This window comes from Rattus norvegicus, chromosome 16, assembly GCF_021556685.1.
Source record: "Rattus norvegicus strain SHRSP/BbbUtx chromosome 16, alternate assembly SHRSP_T2T, whole genome shotgun sequence".
NCBI classification, from domain to species: domain Eukaryota; kingdom Metazoa; phylum Chordata; class Mammalia; order Rodentia; family Muridae; genus Rattus; species Rattus norvegicus.
This window is the reverse complement of record NC_141549.1, coordinates 45,235,790-45,260,382: the sequence shown is the minus strand read 5'-3', so window position 1 is coordinate 45,260,382 and position 24,593 is coordinate 45,235,790. Positions and strand designations below refer to the sequence as shown.

At 39.6% G+C, this 24,593-nt stretch overlaps 2 protein-coding genes across 11 annotated transcripts in view; both read right to left on the bottom strand.

Annotated features, from left to right (window-relative positions):
- The window catches only part of Erich1 (glutamate-rich 1), a gene marked incomplete at its 5' end in the record, with an annotated part of 52,793,804 nt that overhangs the window by 38,403,981 nt on the left and 14,365,230 nt on the right, over nucleotides 1-24,593 (bottom strand).
- Nucleotides 21,918-24,593, bottom strand: part of Wdr17 (WD repeat domain 17) — a 120,611-nt gene continuing 117,935 nt past the window's right edge. For 8 of the 11 annotated variants that reach the window (XM_087588874.1, XM_087588879.1, XM_087588873.1 and 5 more), the window contains 2 exons: nucleotides 24,191-24,374; nucleotides 21,923-22,220 (listed from right to left, as the gene is read on the bottom strand). In XM_087588874.1, the coding sequence (XP_087445000.1) occupies nucleotides 22,101-22,220; nucleotides 24,191-24,374 (304 nt within the window). In that variant the 3' untranslated portion in view covers nucleotides 21,923-22,100. 11 annotated transcript variants of the gene reach the window in all.

Below are 24,593 nucleotides of genomic sequence, written 5' to 3'. Positions count from 1 at the left end.
CCAAGAATAGCCATTATAGGAGCAAGCAAGAGATTCTTAGCTTTAGTAATCCCATCTATTGACAGAAGTTCTTAATTGGAGAAGGGATCCAGGGTCTATCTGTGCTGTCACAGATAGATCCATGTCTTTGAATCTATGAAGCTTAGCACTATTGGTATAGTGAGAGTACCAAGCTATGGAGGCATCCATCCTGGGTACACAGCATGTGAGTGAGAGACTTTTGGATCAACTTAGTTCCTCGGTAGTGTGGTCTGGGTGATAGGGTCAGCTGAGTGAAGAGAGTAAGAGGAGGTAAATAATCATAGACTGGGCTTGGGTCTAGAGGAGGTCAATTTCCTAGAACAAGATAGCAGTACAAAGTTGCTGAGGGGAGAGGGGGCCCAGGCATGCCATGTGTTAGAGGTAATAGTGGGAGAGGTAAGAGTTAACTCCAAGGAAGGAAAGAAGGCAATTTCTGCCCATGACTCTTGTCTACCTTTCTGAGGACTGAGGGCTATAAGGATCATGAAGATACCAGAGCTCTTGACACTAGCTGGATGACTTGAGAGATGAATGCCAGGCCATTATCTACTATACGGATCTAGGAAGTTCAAATATGATCGATATATTCATGAGGTAGAGATGTACCACTTCTATAGTCTCAGATGACCCAGAAGAAAAAGTGGGGAAGCATCTCAAACACATGGGCACTGGAGAAAATTTCCTGAACAAAACACCAATGGCTTATGCTCTAAGATCAAGAATCGACAAATGGGATCTCATAAAACTGCAAAGCTTCTGTAAGGCAAAGGACACTGTGGTTAGGACAAAACGGCAACCAACAGATTGGGAAAAGATCTTTACCAATCCTACAACAGATAGAGGCCTTATATCCAAAATATACAAAGAACTCAAGAAGTTAGACTGCAGGGAGACAAATAACCCTATTAAAAGATGGGGTTCAGAGCTAAACAAAGAATTCACAGCTGAGGAATACCAAACGGCTGAGAAACACCTATAGAAATGTTAAATATCTTTAGTCATAAGGGAAATGCAAATCAAAACCCTGAGATTTCACCTAACAATAGTGAGAATGGCTAAGATAAAAAACTCAGGTGACAGCAAATGCTGGCGAGGATGCGGAGAAAGAGGAACACTCCTCCATTGTTGGTGGGATTGCAGACTGGTACAACCATTCTGGAAATCAGTCTGGAGGTTTCTCAGAATATTGGACATTGAACTACCTGAGGACCCAGCTATACCTCTCTTGGGCATATACCCAAAAGATGCCCCAACATATAACAAAGACACATGCTCCACTCTGTTCATAGCAGTCTTATTTATAACAGCCAGAAGCTGGAAAGAACCCAGATGCCCTTCAAAAGAGGAATGGATACAGAAATGTGGTACATGTACACAATGGAATATTACTCAGCTATCAAAAACAATCATTTTATGAAATTCATAGGCAAATGGATGGAACTGAAAAATATCCTGAGTGAGGTAACACAATCAAAGAAAAACACACATGGTATGAACTCATTGATAAGTGGCTATTAGCCCAAATACTTGAATTGCCTTAGATGCACAGAACACATGAAACTCAAGAGGGATGAACAAAATGTGAATGCTTCACTCCTTCTTTAAAAGGGGAACAAGAATACCCTTGGCAGGGAATAGGGAGGCAAAGATTAAAACAGAGACTGAAGGAACACCCATTCAGAGCCTGCCCCACATGTGGCCCATACAAATACAGCCACCCAATTAGATAAGATGGATGAAGCAAGGAAGTGCAGGCCGACAGGAACTGGATGTAGATCTCTCCTGAGAGACACAGCTGGAATACAGCAAACACATAGGCGAATGCCAGCAGCAAACCTCTGAACTAAGAATGGGACCCCCGTTGAAGGAATCAGAGAAAGGACTGAAAGAGCTTGAAGGGGATTGAGACCCCATATAAACAACAATGCCAACCAACCATAGCTTCTAGGACTAAGCCACTACCCAAAGACTATACATGGAGTGACCCTGTGATCCAACTTCATAGGTAGCAATGAATAGCCTAGTAAGAGCACCAGTGGAAGGGGAAACCCTTGGTCCTGCCAAGACTGAACCCCCAGTGAACGAGATTGTTGGGGGTCTGGTGGTAATGGGGGGAGGATGGGGAGTGGAACACCCATACAGAAGGGGAGTGGGAGGGGCTAGGTGTATTTTGGCCCGGAAACCGGGAAGGGGAATAACAATCGAAATATGAATAAGAAATACTCAAGTTAATAAAGATAGAAAAAAAAAAGGAAAAAAAAGAAAAAGAAAAAGAAAACCAAGTCTCCGAGTAAAAATATGGCCTGGTTGAACTAATACCCTCACCCTAAAATGCCACTATCAGCTCTACCATTTTGAGAAACCTATCTTGAAGACCTAATATTACTGATAACTGCACCAGATGCTGTGGAAAATGCAGAAGAGGAAAATTACAGAATGTTATCAGCATGTTAAAAGCATGATAGGGGCTGGGGATTTAGCTCAGTGCTAGAGCGCTTACCTAGGAAGCGCAAGGCCCTGGGTTCGGTCCCCAGCTCCGAAAAAAAAAAAAAAACCAAAAAAAAAAAAAAAAAGCATGATGAAACATACATAGTTCACTGTGATGGGAGTTCTTTATGAGTGGCAAGTCTGTATATTCCTCATTAAAAGCTGAGATTCTATTTGTTCTGAGTTCACTCATTCACTAATAAAATTTTATTCTGGGCTGCGGCCGCGGAGAGGTCATAAGCAACACCCCATGAGCAAACTTGAGCATCGGGACCACAGGTGAGACAGACTTTTCTGCTGCAAGCGACCTGCCTGGTGAACTCAGGACACACAGAGGCAAAATTCCTCTAGGACCGGTCACTTCCGGTATTTACCGGGAGTCCCAAACCTGCAGATCCCTGCCCGCAGCAGCTCTCTACTCCAAAACCCCTTGGGAGAGAGCCCTCACCGCCTGGTCAGGTGGGCACTCCTGAGGCTGCAGAGCGGAAGAGACCACCAACACTGCCCACCCCTGCCCACATCCCTGGCCCAAGAGGAAACTGTATACGGTCTCTGGGTTCCCGCAGAGGAGGGCCCAGGAGCAGCAGGTCCACTTTCTCTGAGACACCGCCGGAACCTGAAGGGACCGACCAGATAAACAGTTCTCTGCACCCAAATCCCATGGGAGGGAAAGCTAAACCTTCAGAGAGGTACACACGCCTGGGAAACCAGAAGAGACTACACTCTACACACATTACTGATTCCAGAGGAAAACACCAAACGCCACCTGGAACCCTGGTGCACGGAAGCTCCCGGAAAGGGTGGCTCAGATCTTCCTGGTTGTTGCCGCCACAGAGAGCTCATAAGCAACACCCAACGAGCAAACTTGAGCCTCGGGACCACAGGTAAGACCAACTTTTCTGCTCCAAGCGACCTGCCTGGTGAACTCAAGACACAGGCCCACAGGAACAGCTGAAGACCTGTAGATAGGAAAAACTACACGCCTGAAAGCAGAACACTCTGTCCCCATAACTGGCTGAAAGAAAACAGTAAAACAGGTCTACAGCACTCCTGAAACACAGGCTTATAGGATAGTCTAACCACTGTCAGAAATAGCAGAACAAAGTAACACTAGAGATAATCTGATGGCGAGAGGCAAGCTCAGGAACCCAAGCAACAGAAACCAAGAGTACATGGCATCATCGGAGCCAAATTCTCCCACCAAAGCAAACACGGATTATCCAAACACCAGAAAAGCAAGATCTAGTTTCAAAATCATATTTGATCATGATGCTGGAGGACTTCAAGAAAGACATGAAGAACTCCCTTAGAGAAAAAGTAGAAGCATACAGAGAGGAATCACAAAAATCCCTAAAAGAATTCCAGGAAAACATAAATAAACAAGTAGAAGCCCATAGAGAGGAGTCACAAAAATCCCTGAAAGAATTCCAGGAAAACACAATCAAACAGTTGAAGGAATTAAAAATGGACATAGAAGCAATCAAGAAAGAACACATGGAAACAACCCTGGATATAGAAAACCAAAAGAAGAGACAAGGAGCTGTAGATACGAGCTTCACCAACAGAATACAAGAGATGGAAGAGAGAATCTCAGGAGCAGAAGATTCCATAGAAATCATTGACTCAACTGTCAAAGATAATGTAAAGCGGAAAAAGCTACTGGTCCAAAACATACAGGAAATCCAGGACTCAATGAGAAGATCAAACCTAAGGATAATAGGTATAGAAGAGAGTGAAGACTCCTAGCTCAAAAGACCAGTAAATATCTTCAACAAAATCATAGAAGAAAACTTCCCTAACCTATAAAAAGAGATACCCATAGGCATACCAGAAGCCTCCAAAACTCCAATAGATTGGACCAGAAAAGAAACACCTCCCATCACATAATAGTCAAAACACCAAACGCACAAAATAAAAAAGAATATTAAAAGGAGTAAGGGAAAAAGGTCAAGTAACATATAAAGGCAGACCTATCAGAATCACACCAGACTTTTCACCAGAAACTATGAAAGCCAGAAGATCCTGGACAGATGTCATACAGACCCTAAGAGAACACAAATGCCAGCCCAGGTTACTGTATCCTGCAAAACTCTCAATTACCATAGATGGAGAAACCAAGATATTCCATGACAAAACCAAATTTACACAATATCTTTCTACAAATCCAGCACTACAAAGGATAATAAATGGTAAAGCCCTGTCCCACGCGCGACCTCTCGCCGGCAAGAAACACGCAGGTACATAGAAATCCTTTCTGTGACCAAACTTTTATTTTAATCTTAAAGAGAAGCCTCGCTGCGCCAGCATGGCACGCTTATATACACCCTAGCACGGTGCATCCACACCTGATTGGTTGTTTACCCATGATCTCATAAGGCACGCCCCGGAGTGGGCAAATACCTGGCACGAAGGCACTCTTGCACATGCGCACAGTTAACTTCCTGAAAGGGAGTCGGCTGGCACGGTGAAGGCTAGCGCCATCTTGTAATGGCGGAGGCTATCTTGGCCTTCCACGTGGGGCGTAGTGGAAACCAGCACCATCTAGTGGTGGCGAGTGTTATTGCAGCCCTCTACATCTCCCCCTATTTATTTATTTTATAACAAATCATTTATTTTATAACAAATCATAATCACCCTATCGCGTGCAGTGAGGAAACCTCAGCGATGTGCAAGGGCTGATCAAAGGATCACTGAGTCTCTCTCATCCCAGTGCAATGGATCCATAGATCCATGGGGTGTAAGAGCAGAGAACTCAGATATCGAGAGAGAGTCTCTCTCCTCCCAGTGCAATGGATCCCCAGATCCATGGGGTGCAAGAGCAGAGAACTCAGATACCGACTAATTCCTGAGCATAGATAACCAAATTCCAGGGGAGGCCCCTTGTACAATGGCCACAAGTGCTTGAGTGATAACGGCCTTGTCACGTTTCTGTTGAGATCTGAGTTAGCAAACCAACCATAGCATGAACACTAATCCACAGCATAGGGCTGCACCAAACAGAGCCACTCCCGATAAGTAGCGGGCACCTCATCTGGTTCACCTCAGCTGTTACCACCAAGGGCCATAGTCAAGCCGCTCCTATAATAGAATTTAGAATTCCCAATTGTTAGTAACTACTCCAGAAAGTTTACCCACTGTGCTTGTCTAACAATAGATTGGGGGAGGATAACTCCAGACACTGCAGACACAATGTCTGCAGCAGTAATGGCTGCTACAATAGCAGCGAAAGTGTCAAGGTCTTTTCCAGGACAGTTCAGGATCAGTCATTTTTCTCTGGAACAACCAGCAGACAATGGAACCATTTCTGAGATCTGTACAACCAGGGCAGAGTTCCCCAGTCCACAGCAGCTTTACGCAGGTGGCATTCCTGTGAAGCTACAGTCTGTAAAATGACCAGTTAAGGCAGCAAGAGTCACCAGGGAATGAGGGGGGCAGCAACGGCTGGAGTCCAGTCTTCTCCAGAAAGCAGCAGTGCACAGAGGCTCATACTGGGACCGGACACACGCAGCGGTAACACTGACTGCAAACGGCAAAATCTCTGTGATGACAAAAGGTGAAGGGGAATTTTTCAACTTCCTCTCAGGGCAGAGGAATGACTCCAGGGACCAGAACCACGAGAGCTGAATCTTCATGTAACCAGGATCAGCAAGTCTCAGCAACCACTCAGGCAGCTGGCACACTCTTGTAGCATCCTGTAGAAAAAACACAAACATTCCCTCTTCCCCATATAAAATATCTGGACAGGATCATGTCAATATGTAGATCTCTCTATTTCACCTAGGCAGAAGTATGCCTAGTTGTAGGGTGCCATAAACTTTGGCATGTAAAATTTTAAAATTGAAATAAAAGGAGAATTATTTAGCGTACAGGGATAACTCCCCCTTTTTATTTATAAAGATATAGTAAAGATATTATTTATTAAGGTATGTCCTCGAGGATTAAATTGAGGACACTGAGCCCTTGTATTTATAAATTGACTCGTATACCAAATTATTGTCTCCAGCATTATTGTTTTGGATATATAAAGAATGAGATTTTTTGACTAATTGTTCCTATGTAAGGCCTACAATCTGTCTGGTATCATTGTCCTCTCTTGTTAAGGAGTCAAGGCAATCCAGTTTGAGTTCTTAAATGTCCTATAAAGGAACAGTATTTAGTGCTCTTAACCACTAAGCCATTTCTCTAGCACCTCACAAACTTTATTTACCTAAACATAAGCATTAATTAGAAATGTCAAATCCTGTAAATATTGTCCAGATTAGTCATACTAGAAATCCCTGAGCTGGCAGGGCGAGGCTGGGGAAAGAAAGTAAGCAAATGGAGTCTTCCTCTTTTTATATCAACTCCATTATCATTTTCAAAGAGCTGGGTCTATGGTTTTGTTTAGTTGTCTGAGCCAGAGCACTGAAAGGACAGTGAGTTGTCAGACAATTTACACTGAAATCACTCACTGATTTTAAGTAGAAAACCTGTCTCTAGTAAAGCATTAAGTAATTGAAATCAATTGTAAACCACAAGCCACACATTGGCTATCAGTATATGAATTGAAAGCTTGATTTTTTAACATTTTAAAAACAGTGGCTAAAGCATGGAATTTAATAATCTGTGCTGAAGCAGCAGAAACTCAAGAGAATAAACAAGTGATCCAATCATATATGTAGCCTTTTCATTAGATGAACCACCTATAAAAACAGTAAGAGCATTTCCTATGGGTTGTATGTACAAATATACAGGGAGTTCAAAAGCATGTAAAGAGTAAAATTACCAATTTTGCCTGAAAAATTTGTATAAGTAATAGGCCAAATATCAGTATTTTGTAATAACCAATTTGATTGTTGTTTGGAATAAGATATGTTTTACCAGGTTTCTTTTTAAAATACTTCTGTGACTCCAGTCCATGACTCTGTATTAACACAGCTGAAGCTTTATCTCCAATGTGCATAACAAAGACTTAAGTCCTCTGGTAGGATGAGGTACTTAGCCAATTCACATATCCTTAGTAGCTTAGAATTAGTTTCAAGTATTCTTATCTGGAGTAGTGTAACAGCTACTCCCCAAATATTAAAGCTCATTTTGAGAGCAAAGGTTTGTAGTAAAAATTTCCATATACACTGGAAGATTTAAAGTTCTAACTTCTTACATTGAAGAAGCAACAAAATTACTTAATATAAGGCTATTAGCCATTTTTAATGATATCACTCTATGGGCTCTCTAAAACTGTAAGCAAGCTCACGAAATGAAAACTCAAAATAAATCCTCTAATTCTATCTTGAAATGGCAGTTGGAGTAAGTAAACTGGCTGTAATGTTCTCACAAGTTCCAAAACCTCATCAATCCTTCATAAATCTTGTAACAATCTTTACCTGTTTGATTTTTCCTTAATTAAAAATAAGTTTGAGTTAGTCAATGTAACACTGGCAATCCTTAATCACAATCTTTAAGTTTTAAGTTCTCTTTGTAACACCAGAACACAGCCACAACTTTGGAAGGAGTACGTGACTAGGCAGCTGTCCTTAGGGCAGTGGAATTAGCATCAAAATGCAGATACAAAGTTTGACTGCCAATTCCTATATATGAACGCACGATGGCGTAGTCTCTAGTACGTCAACAAAGAAACATTGTCCTAAATTCTTTTAGAAGCCTGGTTTCTAGGATAAGAATTCCATAAAAATATTATCTCAATTTAGACCTGTTTCCCTAGGTTGGCTCATGCTACATGTTGTCTAGAAATGACTCCATCCAAATTACTAGTTTTATGTCAACTTTTTGTTACCAATGTTATACCTTTTTAACCATATCCAATAACTTGAAAGCCAATAGTCCATAACCAAGGCAAGTAGAGCATATTTACACATTTAAAACCAATGAGAAACAAAATTGAAGTGGCTACACATATCTTTAATATTTAGACCAAACACCATTTTTACCTTTTTAGCTATGATTTTAAGAGAAGCACCTTGTCACCTGTTGAGTCAAATAATAAGTCGGGGATTTTTATAAGAGAAACAGCTCTCAACTCTTGTACCAAAGAAGCTGAGAAGCTGCTGGTGCCTTTAAGATCAGCTCGTGCAGACGCTTAGCTTCAGGGCAGCTTCTCCAGCTGACCTATGTTCCCAGCTACAGGTGCAGGGTTCTAAAGGCCTGATTGAAACTGGTTTTTATTCATTTGTTCCTTTTTGAAACGAGTTAAAACCAAATCAAGGTGTGAACGACCAGCAGATAAAGCTTTTACCATTTTTTTCTTTTGAACATGAAACATAAAACATTTAAACAATGAGAAACAAAAACCACAGACATAAACTGACAGACATGGGGACATCCTGGTGCACCAGGGACAGACAATAGACAAAGAGGGGAAAAAACCAGATGGTGTTCACGGTGACTATCCACTCGAGTGGAGTCAATATGGGCGATGGATTGTCTCAATTCCTGGACTAGTCCACCAACGTGTTGAAACCCAATTCCTGTAAGATACTGAGATATATTATCTGAGCAGCATGACTGACATTCGCCAATGGTATGGAAGTGAAACACAGCCCTGAATATTTTTACTCACAACCCAATTACATTAACTCCATCAAGCTGTGCACGGGCACTGAGATGTCCTTTTGTTTGATTCTCCTGAATAAATTTTCAGGCGGTCTGCCTCTATCAAGCCTAATCAGTATGACTCTGCAAAGCTGTCGCGTCAGCGCACGGACGGCGTGGCGTCCCGCGGGCCGGCGCGGGAGCTTAATTACACCTTTTATAAGCACCAAGACAAAGTTTTTCTCCCAAAATACTGTGTTCCTTTTATCTCCTCCCTTCTCACCCGGGGCGTTCTTTCCCCAACCTTTCGCCTCTGGTGGTGGTAAGACCACAGAGGGGCCTGGTGCTTGAGATCGATCAGGATCCTTTTCTCGTTGCAACCTTTCACTACCCTCTGTTTCTGACACTCCGCCGCCTTGCCCTTCCCCCAACACTCTCCGCTTTGCTGTTACAGCTGGGCAATTCCCACTCGACCTCTGACACCGTTTGGCGGTAACTAGAAACTCAAAGGCTAAGAGAAACAACCCAAGGGCAGCCAGAACAACCATTGAGGCTCTCGCCGCATCCGGCAGAGGACTGACGTGGAACAGATCAAGGTTAAACACAGTCTCTCAGAGTCTTACCCACATCCCAGCTTCTGGATTTCTTCCGTGAAACGGAGGCTCCCCTAGGCGCCAGCGATGATGTGGCTTTTTTGTTCCGGGTTTCGGCACCAAATATCCCACGTGCGACCTCTCGCCGGCAAGAAACACCCGGGTACATAGAAATCCTTGCTGTGACCAAACTTTTATTTTAATCTTAAAGAGAACCCTCGCTGCGCCAAGATGGTGCGCTTATATATACCCTAACATGGCGCATCCACACCTGATTGGTTGTTTACCCATGATCTCATAAGGCACGCCCCAGAGTGGGCAAAGACCTGGCACGAAGGCACTCTTGCACATGCGCAGAGTTAACTTCCTGAAAGGGAGTGGGCTGACGCGGTGAAGGCTAACGCCATCTTGTAATGGCGGAGGCTATCTTGGCCTTCCACGTGGGGCGCAGTGGAAGCCAGCGCCATCTAGTGGTGGCGAATGTTATTGCGGCCCTCTACATAGCCCAACATAAAGGAGGCAAGCTATACCCTAGAAGAAGCAAGAAACTAATCAATTTGGCAACAAAACAGAGAGAAGAAAAGCACACAAACATAACCTCATATCCTAATATGAATATAACAGGAAGCAATAATCACTATTCCTTAATATCTCTCAACATCAATGGCCTCAACTCCCCAATAAAAAGACAGAGATTAACAAACTGGATAAGCAACGAGGACCCTGCATTCTGCTGCCTACAGGAAACACACCTCAGAGGCAAAGACAGACACTACCTCAGAGTGAAAGGCTGGAAAACAACTTTCGAAGCAAATGGTCTGAAGAAGCAAGCTGGAGTAGCCATTCTAATATCAAATAAAATCAATTTTCAACTAATAGTCATCAAAAAAGATAAGGAAGGACACTTCATATTCATCAAAGGAAAAATCCACCAAGATGAACTCTCAATCCTAAATATCTATACCCCAAATACAAGGGCACCTACATACGTAAAAAAACCTTACTAAAGCTCAAAACACACATTGCACCTCACACAAAAATAGGAGGAGATTTCAACACCCCACTCTCATCAATGGACAGATCATGGAAACAGAAATTAAACAGAGACATAGACAGACTAAGGGAAGTCATGAGCCACATGGACTTAACAGATCTTTATAGAACATTCTATCCTAAAGCAAAAGGATATACCTTCTTCTCAGCTCCTCATGGTACTTTCTCCAAAATTGACCATGTAATTGGTCGAAAAATGGGCCTCAACAGGTACAGAAAGATAGAAATAATCCCATGCGTGCTATCAGACCACCACGGCCTAAAGCTGGTCTTCAATAACAATAAGGGAAGAATGCCCACTTATACGTGGAAGTTGAACAATGCTCTATTCAACGATAACTTGGTCAAGGAAGAAATAAAGAGAGAAATTAAAGACTTTTTAGAATTCAATGAAAATGAAGGTACAACATACCCAAACTTATGGGACACAATGAAAGCTGTGCTAAGAGGAAAACTCATAGCTCTGAGTGCCTGCAGAAAGAAACAGGAAAGAGCATATGTCAATAGCTTGACAGCACACCTAAAAGCTCTAGAACAAAAAGAAGCAAATACACCCAGGAGGAGTAGAAGGCAGGAAATAATCAAACTCACAGCTGAAATCAACCAAGTAGAAACAAAAAGGAAGATACAAAGAATCAACAGAACCAAAGGTTGGTTCTTTGAAAAAGTCAACAAGATACATAAACCCTTAGCCAGACTAACGAGAGGACACAGAGAATGTATCCAAATTAACAAAATCAGAAAAGAAAAGACATAACTACAGATTCGTAAGAAATTCAAAAAATCATCACATCTTACTATAAAAGCCTATATTCAACAAAACTTGAAAATCTGCAGGAAATGGACAATTTCCTAGACAGATATCAGATACCGAAAATTAAATCAGGAACAGATAAACCAGTAAAAGAACCCCATAACTCCTAAGGAAATAGAAGCAGTCATTAAAGTTCTCCCACCCAAAGAGAGCCCAGGTCCAGACGGGTTTAGTGCAGAATTCTATCTGACTTTCATAGAAGACCTCATACCAATATTTTCCAAAATGTTCCACAAAATTGAAACAGATGGAGCACTACCGAATTCCTTCTATGAAGCCACAATTACTCTTATATCTAAACGACACAAAGACCCAACAAAGAAAGAGAACTTCAGACCAATTTCCCTTATGGATATCGACACAAAAATACTCAATAAAATTCTGTCAAACCGAATCCAAGAGCACATCAAAACAATCATCTACCATGATCAAGTAGGCTTCATCCCAGGCATACAGGGATGGTTTAATATACGGAAAACCATCAACGTGATCCATTATATAAACAAACTGAAAGAACAAAACCACATGATCATTTCATTCGATGCTGAGAAAGCATTTGACGAAATTCAACACCCCTTCATGAAAAAGTCCTGGAAAGAATAGGAATTCAAGGCCCATACCTAAACATAGTAAAAGCCATATACAGCAAACCAGTTGCTAACATTAAACTAAATGGAGAGAAACTTGAAGCAATCCCACTAAAATCAGGGACTAGACAAGGCTGCCCACTCTCTCCCTACTTATTCAATATAGTTCTTGAAGTTCTAGCCAGAGCAATCAGACAACAAAAGGAGGTCAATGGGATACAGATCGGAAAAGAAGAAGTCAAAATATCACTATTTGCAGATGATATGATAGTATATTTAAGTGATCCCAAAAGTTCCACCAGAGAACTCCTAAAGCTGATAAACAACTTCAGCAAAGTGGCTGGATATAAAATTAACTCAAATACATCAGTAGCCTTCCTCTACACAAAAGAGAAACAAGCCAAGAAAGAAATTAGGGAAACGACACCCTTCATAATAGATCCAAATAATATAAAGTACCTCGGTGTGACTTTAACCAAGCAAGTAAAAGATCTGTACAATAAGAACTTCAAGACTCTGAAGAAAGAAATTGAAGGAGACCTCAGAAGATGGAAAGATCTCCCATGTTCATGGATTGGCAGGATTAATATAGTAAAAATGGCCATTTTATGAAGAGCGATCTACAGATGCAAGAAATCCCCATCAAAATACCAATCATATTCTTCAAAGAGTTAGACAGAACAATTTGCAAATTTATCTGGAATAACAAAAAACCCAGGATAGCTAAAACTATCCTCAACAATAAAAGGACTTCAGGGGGAATCACTATCCGTGAACTCAAGCAGTATTACAGAGCAATAGTGATAAAAACTGCTTGGTATTGGTACAGAGACAGACAGATAGACCAATGGAACAGAACTGAAGACCCAGAAAAGAACCCACACACCTATGGGCACTTGATTATTGACAAAGGAGCCAAAACCATCCAATGGAAAAAAGACAGCATTTTCAGCAAATGGTGCTGGTTCAACTGGAGGTCAACATGTAGAAGAATGCAAATCGATCCATGCTTATCACCCTGTACAAAGCTTATGTTCAAGTGGATCAAGGACCTCCACATCAAACCAGATATACTCAAAGTAATAGAAGAAAAACTAGGGAAGCATCTGGAACACATGGGCACTGGAAAAAATTTCCTGAACAAAACACCGATGGCTTATGCTCTAAGATCAGGAATCGATAAATGGGATCTCATAAAACTGCAAAGCTTCTGTAAGCCAAAGGACACTGTGGTTAGGACAAAACGGAAACCAACAGATTGGGAAAAGATCTTTACCAATCCTTCAACAGATAGAGGCCTTATATCCAAAATATACAAAGAACTCAAGAAGTTAGACCGCAGGGAGACAAAAAACCCTATTAAAAAATGGGGTTCAGAGCTAAACAATTCACAGCTGAGGAATGCCGAATGGCTGAGAAACACCTAAAGAAATGTTCAACATCTTTAGTCATAAGGGAAATGCAAATCAAAACAACCCTGAGATTTCACCTAACAATAGTGAGAATGGCTAAGATAAAAAACTCAGGTGACAGCAAATGCTGGCGAGGATGCGGAGAAAGAGGAACACTCCTCCATTGTTGGTGGGATTGCAGACTGGTACAACCATTCTGGAAAACAGTCTGGAGGTTCCTCAGAAAACTGGATGTTGAACTGCCTGAGGATCCAGCTATACCTCTCTTGGGCATATACCCAAAACATGCCCCAACATATAACAAAGACACATGCTCCACTATGTTCATAGCAGCCTGATTTATAATAGCCAGAAGCTGGAAAGAACCCAGATGCCCTTCAACAGAGGAATGGATACAGAAAATGTGGTACATCTACACAATGGAATATTACTCAGCTATCAAAAACAATCATTTTATGAAATTTGTAGTCAAATGTTTGGAACTGGAAAATATCATCGTGAGTGAGGTAACCCAATCACAGAAAAACACACATGTTATGTACTCATTGATAAGTGGCTATTAGCCCAAATGCTTGAATTACCCTAGATGCCTAGAACAAATGAAACTCAAGATGGATGATCAACATGTGAATGCTTCACTCCTTCTTTAAAAGGGGAACAAGTATACCCTTGGTAGGGAATAGAGAAGCAAAGATTAAAACAGAGACAGAAGGAACACCCATTCAGATCCTGCACCACATGTGGCCCATACATATACAGCCATCCAATTAGATAAGATGGATGAAGCAAAGAAGTGCAGGCCGACAGGAGCCGGCTGTAGATCACTCCTGAGAGACACAGCCAGAATACAGCAAATATAGAGGCAGATGCCAGCAGCAAACCACTGAACTGAGAACGAGACCCCCGTTGAAGGAATCAGAGAAAGGACTGGAAGAGCTTGAAGGGGTTTGAGACCCCATATGAACAACAATGCCAAGCAACCAGAGCTTCCAGGGACTAAGCCACTACCTAAAGACTATATATGGACTGACCCTGGACTCTGGACTCTGACCTCATAGGTAGCAATGAATATCCTAGTAATATCACCAGTGGAATGGGAAGCCATGGGTCCTGCTAAGACTGAACCCCCAGTGAATGTGGTTGTTGGGGGGAGGGCGGCAATGGGGAGAGGATGGGGAGGGGAACACCCATAAAGCAGGGAAGGGGGAGGGATTAGGGGGATGATTGCCCGGAAACTGGGAAAGGGAATAACACTCGAAATGTAAATAAGAAATACTCAAGTTAATAAAAAAAATTTATTCTGGAGAATTTTTGTCATATATTGGACTATAAAAGTATTGCTCATCTCCAAGAATGTCATCAATTCGAATAATGTTAAGCAGCATGATCCTTTTTTTGGCAATGAGTCGTGGGCAAGAAAAATCATGCTTTTCTTTTAATTTGAATCTGATATTAAATTTTCTATATAGTACAGCAGAAAATTCATAACTCTGGCTTCCCTTCCTGTATCTGTGTGTACAGATGGTATACATGGTGTGCATGTATGTAGATGTTTAATGGTCAACCTCATGATGTTCCAAAGATGATATCCTCCTTCACACACACACACACACACACACACACACACACACACACACACACACACACACACACGCACTTCTTGTTCTGTGTTTTCCATTCCTTGAGACAGTTTCTCACTGGCCTGGAACTTGGCAAGTAGGCTAGTCTGGCTGACTCGCAAGCTTCAAGAATCAGGCCATCTCTACCTTTCCAGTACTAGGACTACAAGTTTATGCCACCATTCCAAGCTTTCGTACATGGGTTTAGGGGGACTGAACTCAGGTCATCATGCTCACATAACAAGTGTTTTACAAATTAAGCTATTCGTTCAGATACCATACATGGTATCATAAAAGCATAGTGAGATAATGAAAGACCAATACTCTTTAATGTGTACTTACTAATTTTATGTTCATAAGCACAAAGTTTTCCTTCAATTTCAATGTTTATGTTTTAATGCTATGCCATTAAAAGTCTTATTTCACATCCTAGATGTACATTACTGATGCTGAATCTCACAACCTGAATATTAATTTCCAACCATGTTTAGCTACTTCATTTCCCTGAATTTTTTGAAAGGCTTGGCCATTTTAATTAGAATTCCTACCTCTAGAGACCTCCCTGCTGTATGTTGTTTGGGTAAATAATATTTAGGAATATAAAGAGAGTCCTGATGACATTGATAAATTCTTAGGAATGTGTTTAGAATCTAATTTTATGTAAATTGAGAAATCCAATTGAAGCAAATGTCATGAGCAGATACAGATAACTTACCTATTGTCATACAAATCTGAAATGTAACATTGTAAAAATAGCATTTTAGGTGTCAAATATAGTTATTAAAGCTTTCAGATCACCTCAGATACCCGTGAAAACATTTCATAGGTAGGTGTTTTGGTTTGGTTTGGATCAACAGTGATACAGAGCTTCTTAGCTCTTTTTTTAAATTTTTTTATTAGATATATTTCCTTACTTACATTTCAAATGTTATTCCCCTTTCTGGTTTCCTGTCCATAAGCCCCCATCCCCTCTTCTCCCCTCCCCCATATGGGTATTCCCCTCGTACATCTCCTTTATGCCCCCCCATTCCCCTGCACGGGGGGTCCAATCTTGGCAGGACCAAGGGCTTCCCCTTCCACTCGTGCACCAATAAGGCTATTCTCTGATACATACGCAGTTGGAGCCCTGGGTCAGTCCATGTATAGTCTTTCAGGAGTGGTTTAGTCCCTGGAAGCTCTGATTGGTTGGCATTGTTGTTTTTATGGGGTTGCAAGCTCCTTCAACTCTTTCAATACTTCCTCTAATTCCCCCCAAGGGGGTCCTTGTTCTCAGTTCAGTGGTTTACTGCTTGCATTGACCTCTGTATTGGACATTTTCTGGATGTGTCTCTCAGGAGACACCTATATCCGGTCCCTTTAAGCTTGCATTTTTTAGCTTCATCAATCTTATCTAGTTTTGGTGGCTGTATATATATGGGCCACATGTGGGGCAGGCTCTGAATGGCCATTCCTTGAGTCACTGCTCTAAACTTTGCTTCCATATCCCCTCTTATGGATATTTTTTTCCCTTTTAAGGAATGAGAGCATTCACATTTTGGTCATCCTTCTTCTTGAACTTCCTGTGGTCTGTGGATTGCATCTTGGGTAATTCTAGCTTTTGGGCTAATATCCACTTATCAATGAGTGCATAGCAAGTGTTTTGTTCTGTGATTGAGTTACCTCATTCAGGATGATATTTTCTAGTTCATTTCATTTGCCTATCAATTTCATGAAGTCATTGTTTTTTATTTTTTATTTATTTATTTATTTATTTATTTTATTAACTTGAGTATTTCTTATATACATTTTGAGTGTTATTCCCTTTCCCGGTTTCTGGGCAAACACCCCCTCCCCCCTCCCCTTCTTTATGGGTGTTCCCCTCCCCATCCTCCCCCCCTTGTCGCCCTCCCCCCAACAGTCTAGTTCACTGGGGGTTCAGTCTTAGCAGGACCCAGGGCTTCCCCTTCCTCTGGTGCTCTTACTAGGATATTCATTGCAACCTATGAGGTCAGAGTCCAGGGTCAGTCCCTGTATAGTCTTTAGGTAGTGGCTTAGTCCCTGGAAGCTCTGGTTGCTTGGCATTGTTGTACATATGGGGTCTCGAGCCCCTTCAAGCTCTTCCAGTTCTTTCTCTGATTCCTTCAACGGGGGTCCTATTCTCAATTCAGTGGTTTGCTGCTGGCATACGCCTCTGTGTTTGCTGTATTCTGGCTGTGTCTCTCGGGAGAGATCTACATCCAGCTCCTGTCGGCCTGCACTTCTTTGCTTCATCCATCTTGTCTAATTGGATGGCTGTATAAAGTCATTGTTTTTGATAGCTCTCTCAAATGTACTTATTGCTAAGAGTCTGAGGGTGTGTAAATTCCCAAGATGCTGTGGAGTCCATAAAGATTTTGGAAAACTTGAAATAGCTTTTCATCATTGAGGGAAAAAGACCAGGGATAGGGGACGAGAGACAGCAGAGTCATGTGATGGATCTTAGGAAATCCTATTCTGGAGACCAGCACCAGGGTGCAGATCTGAGTTTACTGCTCAATCCATAAGCTTATAAACAGTGTTTGAGCCAATGCCAAGCCCCTCAATCCATGGCCAATCCTATCTTGCCACACCATTACCATTCCCCATTGATAGCCCTGCCTAATGGGGTAACTCAGAAGGAGTCGGGGAATATCATCTGCTGTGAGGACTTCAGTGAAGACAGGGGAAGTGCAACCACCCTAATCTGGATTTCATTTTGCTGTCTTGTGAGCGTGCCAGCAACCATCTTTGATTTAATGCCATGTGCACGGCAAGTTGGGACTCTTCAAGGGGTGGCAGGAGCCTGTGGCTCTCTTTCCTACTTTTTTCTTTGGCAAGGTTGACTTCCACAAACCCCACACATTACATATACTGAATAAGAGAATCAGAATAGCAAGGGCTGGCACAGTGGATAGTCTCAAGATCTAGAGTTTGTGCCAACATATGACAATGATTAATTAAGGCATGTCTGACAAAATGAAACTGCTTCATTCAGGACATTCGAATAAGAATGACTGTTTCTGGGGTCTAGAGCAGTCCCTATTGCAACAGAACCTCTCAATTCAGAATGCTTTTTTTATAGGAATAGAAGATATCATGACGTGTTTGTTGTATGCATTGACTATTAAGCACTCTCCCCTTTTATAGTAATTTCAGAGTATTGAGCAGTCAGCACTCTTGTGGAACAATCCAATGAAGTGATTTTTCCAAGTAACAAGTTAAATGTTTAAAGCTTTATACTTTCTGACAATGCATTAAACTATTTACTATATTGTATGTGTAGGAGTAAGACTTTTGCTCATCTTAGGAGAGAGCTATGACACATTTGTCTGTTATGATGACAATTGTATTAACTAAGTTAAGGAGACCTGTAATATATGTGTATGTATAGAGCTGGAAGATAATGAAATGTTGTAGTGTGTCTCAGTCATAATATGCTATATTCACTCTGAAATACATATTTCAACCATGGAAGTCTTGAAGGCATAGTACAATAAGCATTTAATAGTAGTTGACCACTATGATTCACTAAAAATGAAATAATAAATTTTATAATTTGTGAGGCTTTTACTCTAGAACTTGTTTGTTTTAAAGCCAAAGTATAAATTTTCTTGTCATAAGGAAAACAAAACACTGTCAGTGTTCAAATGAAACCAGGATCCTGAAAACATATGGGCAACTTCCTAGAATATGTATATATGTATACTTATATGACTCTGTACTTTATTTTGAGTGACTTTAGGATTATATATATACTTTTGCAAGCTATAAGTCATTTTGATGCAATTTTGTTAGCAACCTTACAACTTTTACAGGCAAAATATTTTTCTATTGTTTTCAAAATCATTGTTTAATAGAACTAATATTCATACTTAATAGGATACTGCTACTGGTACAACCATTCTGGAAATCAGTCTGGACATTCTTCAGAAAATTGGACATTGAACTACATGAGGACCCAGCTATACCTCTCTTAGGCATATACCCAAAAGATGCCACAACATATAACAAAGACACATGCTCCACTATGTTCATAGCAGCCTGATTTATAATAGCCAGAAGCTGGAAAGAACCCAGATGCCTTTCAACAGAGGAATGGATTCAGAAAATGTGGTACATCTACACAATGGAATATTACTCAGCTATCAAAAACAATGAGTTTATGAAATTCATAGGCAAATGGATGGAACTGGAAAATATCATCCTGAGTGAGGTAACCCAATTACAGAAAACACACATGGTATGAACTCATTGATAAGTGGCTATTAGCCCAAATACTTGAATTGCCCTAGATGCACAGAACACATGAAACTCAAGAGGGATGAACAAAATGCAAATGCTTCACTCCTTCTTTAAAAGGGGAACAAGAATACCCTTGGCAGGGAATAGGGAGGCAAAGTTTAAAACAGAGGCAGAAGGAGCACCCATTCAGAGCTTGCCCCACATGTGGCCCATACATATACAGCCACCAAACTAGATAAGATGGATGAAGCAAAGAAGTGCAGGCCGACAGGAACCGGATGTAGATCTCTCCTGAGAGACACAGCCAGAATACAGCAAATACATAGGCGAATGCCAGCAGCAAACCACTGAACTGAGAACAGGACCCCCGTTGAAGGAATCAGAGAAAGGACTGGAAGAGCTTGAAGGGGTTCGAGACCACATATGAACAACAATGCCAAGCAACCAGAGCTTCCAGGGACTAAGCCACTACCTAAAGACTATACATGGACTGACCCTGGACTCTGGACTCTGACCTCATAGGTAGCAATGAATATCCTAGTAATATCACCAGTGGAATGGGAAGCCATGGGTCCTGCTAAGACTGAACCCCCAGTGAATGTGGTTGTTGGGGGGAAGGCAGCAATGGGGAGAGCATGGGGAGGGGAACACCCATAAAGAAGGGAAGGGGGAGGGATTAGGGGGATGATTGCCCGGAAACTGGGAAAGGGAATAACACTCGAAACGTAAATAAGAAATACTCAAGTTAATAAAGATTAAAAAAAAGATACTGCTAAGTATTTTTGCACATTATTAGTAATATAAATTTCTGTAAATAATAAATTCATATTAACGTTTGGATTGTCATTCACATAAGTTCTAAATTACAATTTCATATTTTAATATAAAAATGATTTATACAGATTGATGTGGTCATATTGATAATTAATACTAAGGTGTACACAACTGTACAATATTATACAGGTCATCATATAATAAAATAATACCTGAATTAATCCTCTTCAGAGTTTACACTAAAAAAAATTAAGTTAATTTTCTATCTTACTCAGATGTTAAAGAGTTATATAATTTTCTCTTTATATTTTGCACATAAACTATTTTCTTATTGCATTCATTAAAATATGACAATTATTTTATAAGTCAAACTTAATGCTATTACTTGAATTATTGGAAACACAATGAAGATCAACATATAGTTATATTTTAAAGTCAAATTAAGGGATTAGGAGTAGAATTTAGTCTATGCTTTTGAAGTGTGGTGTTTTAGTGTATGTGTGCCATTTAACAGAGAAAATCTGAGTTACAGATATCATATCTCAGATACTTATAGTCAGTGTATCACTGAATTTCCTATATTATTTTCCATATTATTACTGTTATTTTGTAAGCAGGAATGTTAGCTTGTACTCTTTATGATGCATTATTACTGATCATTATGCTAATTATAACATCACTATGCTAATTATAACTTTTGAAAAGTATGTTTAAGATTTTAAAATATAACATATCAAGGATAATATAAAACACAATTATTTTAGTTTAATTCATTCTTTAGTCAGAGAAAAGTGTATATATTATACATTTTTTTCTTAAAAGATGACCTTAGTTTATTTAAGTGACAGGTTTTGTTTTTTTTTTTTGTTTGTTTGTTTTTTATTAACTTGAGTATTTCTTATACACATTTCAAGTGTTATTCCCTTTCCCGGTTTCCAGGCAAACATCCCCCTAATCCCTCCCCCTCCCCTTCTTTATGGGTGTTCCCCTCCCCATCCTCCCCCCATTGCCGCCCTCCCCCCAACAATCTAGTTCACTGGGGGTTCAGTCTTAGCAGGACCCAGGGCTTCCCCTTCCACTGGTGCTCTTACTAGGATATTCATTGCTACCTATGAGATCAGAGTCCATGGTCAGTCCATGTATAGTCTTTAGGTAGTGGCTTAGTCCCTGGAAGCTCTGGTTGCTTGGCATTGTTGTACATATGGGGTCTCGAGCCCCTTCAAGCTCTTCCAGTTCTTTCTCTGATTCCTTCAATGTATATTATACATTTTTAAGTGACACAATTTGAGTACTGAAGTACTTTAATGTGAATTAACGTCATATAAGCTAATGTCAAAAATTCTACTCCAATTGAAATAGATTCATACATATCCTTCCTCCTGTCTTTGTGCTTTGAATAAATATAAAATAACATAAATGAATAAAAATTATATATATATACACTCAATATTTTAAATAACATTATTTACATACAGAAATTTATTTGATACTAATTTTTATAAAGGATCATATGGGATATTGTTGAATTGCAAATCACTTGTCTATTTCATAAATTTTGTTATTTCAAGATATTCTTTCAAATATTAAATACCTTCTATATGGAATATATGTCAAGAACTCTTCCACATAATGTCCTATTTTATGTGTTTCAGTGTTTTAACAGTACTATATTTTGGTGATGTCCATGTCTTTTGAAGCCTATCTACTTTGCAGATTATTTAGTCTTTTTAATTCAATTAAAACTTGCATCTAAATGTAAAAATAATACCATTTATCAATTAAATACACAATTTTGTTTATAATTACATAAATACTTTATTTTTGAAATTAACAAAATTTACTATTATTTCCTCATGTCTTCTAACTATCAAACCTCCTCCCAACCTATTGTTTTTGGACAACCAAAATGAAGGTAATAAATACCCCAAATTTCCTTTTTACAAAAACTACTAAGTGTGGAGAAAAATCTTCAGTCAAAATGGATTGAGGCGTATTCCAGTTCCTAAAGGTGAGAATGGATTCACCTTTGCCCACATCAGAGCATCATTCAAAGAAATAGCTGATTTCCCATCTTCCAGAAAATACACAGGACCCTGTGTGCAGAGTTGAGAAAAGAGGAGATTATAAATTTGTAGCAATGACTTGAAGTTTCAGGAGCAATCATCACACTGAGAAACTACTGTGCAATTAGGCAATGCTAGTAGGAAATTTAGTAATATAAGAAAAAAAGACAAGTTTTTTTCTTAAATGCTACCAACTGTAAAAACATCTTCAAGTCCTCATTAATGTTCCAATATTCTATGGTGGCTGTTAAAATTTAGCTTTATGCTATAATTTCAATTCATTGTATTCAGCAGTATTATCAATTATAATATGTACTATTAATTTATTAATTAAGGCAAAGCAAACTTCTTTTATAAAAGCACATTGTGAGGTAACAGGCCAAGACACTCCTTACTGTCATAGTTTTGTAGTTGATATCATGGAAGTGACCTAAACCAGAAACTTGGATCCTTCTCTACAGAACAAGTAGATATTGCTCTACATGTGTGTGATTTAAAAGTATACTGTCACACGACTTGAGAGATTATTTATACTTTAGTCCCATCAGCTACTTGCATACCCTGAGTAGTTTTGGGAAGTCAATAGTCTTAACTCTTAGGACAAAGAGTATAATGTAAAAAAAAAAATCAAAAAGTCATAAAAGCAGTGTAATTTTAATGTTTCTGATTAGGCTCCAAATCTATCACGTTCTGGTTATAATTCTGATGCTATACTTTATTTTTTTGCAATTTATTTTTGGAGTTGGCAAAGTTAATCATTAGTTAATGTCATACTACTAAGTTCTTGAGATTCACAAAACACAAATACATTAATTTCAAATTAAAAATACTCTAGGAGGGTAGTACTAAGTCTACATTAGTTATGTGAGCATTGGGATAATTAGTAGATCCTTTTGTGGATGTGGGCCTGTGTGAAGAAAAAAAAAATCTACTGGTGTTTTGGCTATCCTGTGTGGGGCAAAGAGGCCCTGTGGAACAGGGATTAAATGGCTCCTGAGAGCAGAAACTGACTTTTAGCCTTCCAAAGTTTCATGACTCACTACTAACCTACTGTTTGTTTTTATCTCTAAGCACAAGTAAATGATATGTGTGTCTTTGCTTTGAAGATTATTGTGTTCTCATGAGTATGGCTTACAATTGGTTGCTAAGCTATAGGCAGGGTTTGTATTTAATAACCAATGACTCTACTTATTTTGTTGACTGGATCACTCATTGACCTAACATGTCAGCATAATAAATATGTTTTAAATATTACATTGGAACTATGAGGTTCTGTCCACTACAAGTGCAAAATGCTAGCAGCTGGAGCACATCATGACAGATTGTGTTAACTCACTTTGTGGAATGTGGCTTTTGTTATCTCACAGTGACAACTACTCTGAAGACCTCTCTGATTTTGCAGGATAACAATCACCTTGGGTTATACTCAGAGGCTCTAAGCATAATTGTTCCTCATTAGTTTGAGTGCACACTCACGAATGCTCTTTGGGAATTAGTCATTCTCTGTGGTGAATCACAGTGACTTTTAATTGCTGAAAGTTCAGTAAATGAGGCAAGGGCACTTGATGTATCAGTAGTGTGCATCCATTAGTTTTATTTCATTGTGCCTATGCAACACAAATGGAGACTAGAAAGTAAAATATAATCTCTGATAAAATCAGTGTAATTGTTGATTTTTTTTACTCACTGTTCATTAAGTTATGATGTATATTTACTTTAGAACATCATTGTTGCTATGCATATATGTAAAGAGACTGCTACTAAATGTATGAGTGTATGCATTACACAATTGTTTCAGTGATAATAGCTCAGTGATCATCTCTATGGATTTATTTTAAGGGAAAAAAGACCATTTGTATTATCAAGAAAGCACTAAGGGCAATATTTTCTTACTGAAACCTTTACATTTGCCAAGTTTAGTGAGTTTTATACTTGCTTTAAGATATTATTAACAAGCTCATAACAGAAAGATAAAGCTAATATCTGATAGTAGTCTATACCTGGATTTTTAATCCATTAAGACAAGAAATATGAATGTCTGAATGGCTTGGAAGATTTGTTCCAGTCACATAATCTGGTCCAGTAATTCCTTTGAGCGGCTCTTCTTTTAGTCTCTTTAATAAAGTTTCATAAACCGTTCTTTGTGAATCAGAAGGGGGTACATATGGAGAATCTTCTGACAATCTATATTTTAAATAAACATTCAACTTTTATTTTTATAGATGTATAAAATTATTGAATTTAGTTGAGAAATAGTCTCTGATTTTTTCATTGCCCTTTATAGATATAGGCAAATCCATTTAAATTTAAATTATAAAAAAACCCCAAAGGATTATCCCAGTCATATCCACCCATCCCAGGCAGTCTGTCTGGGACACAGTCTACAGAGATGACTTGCACATG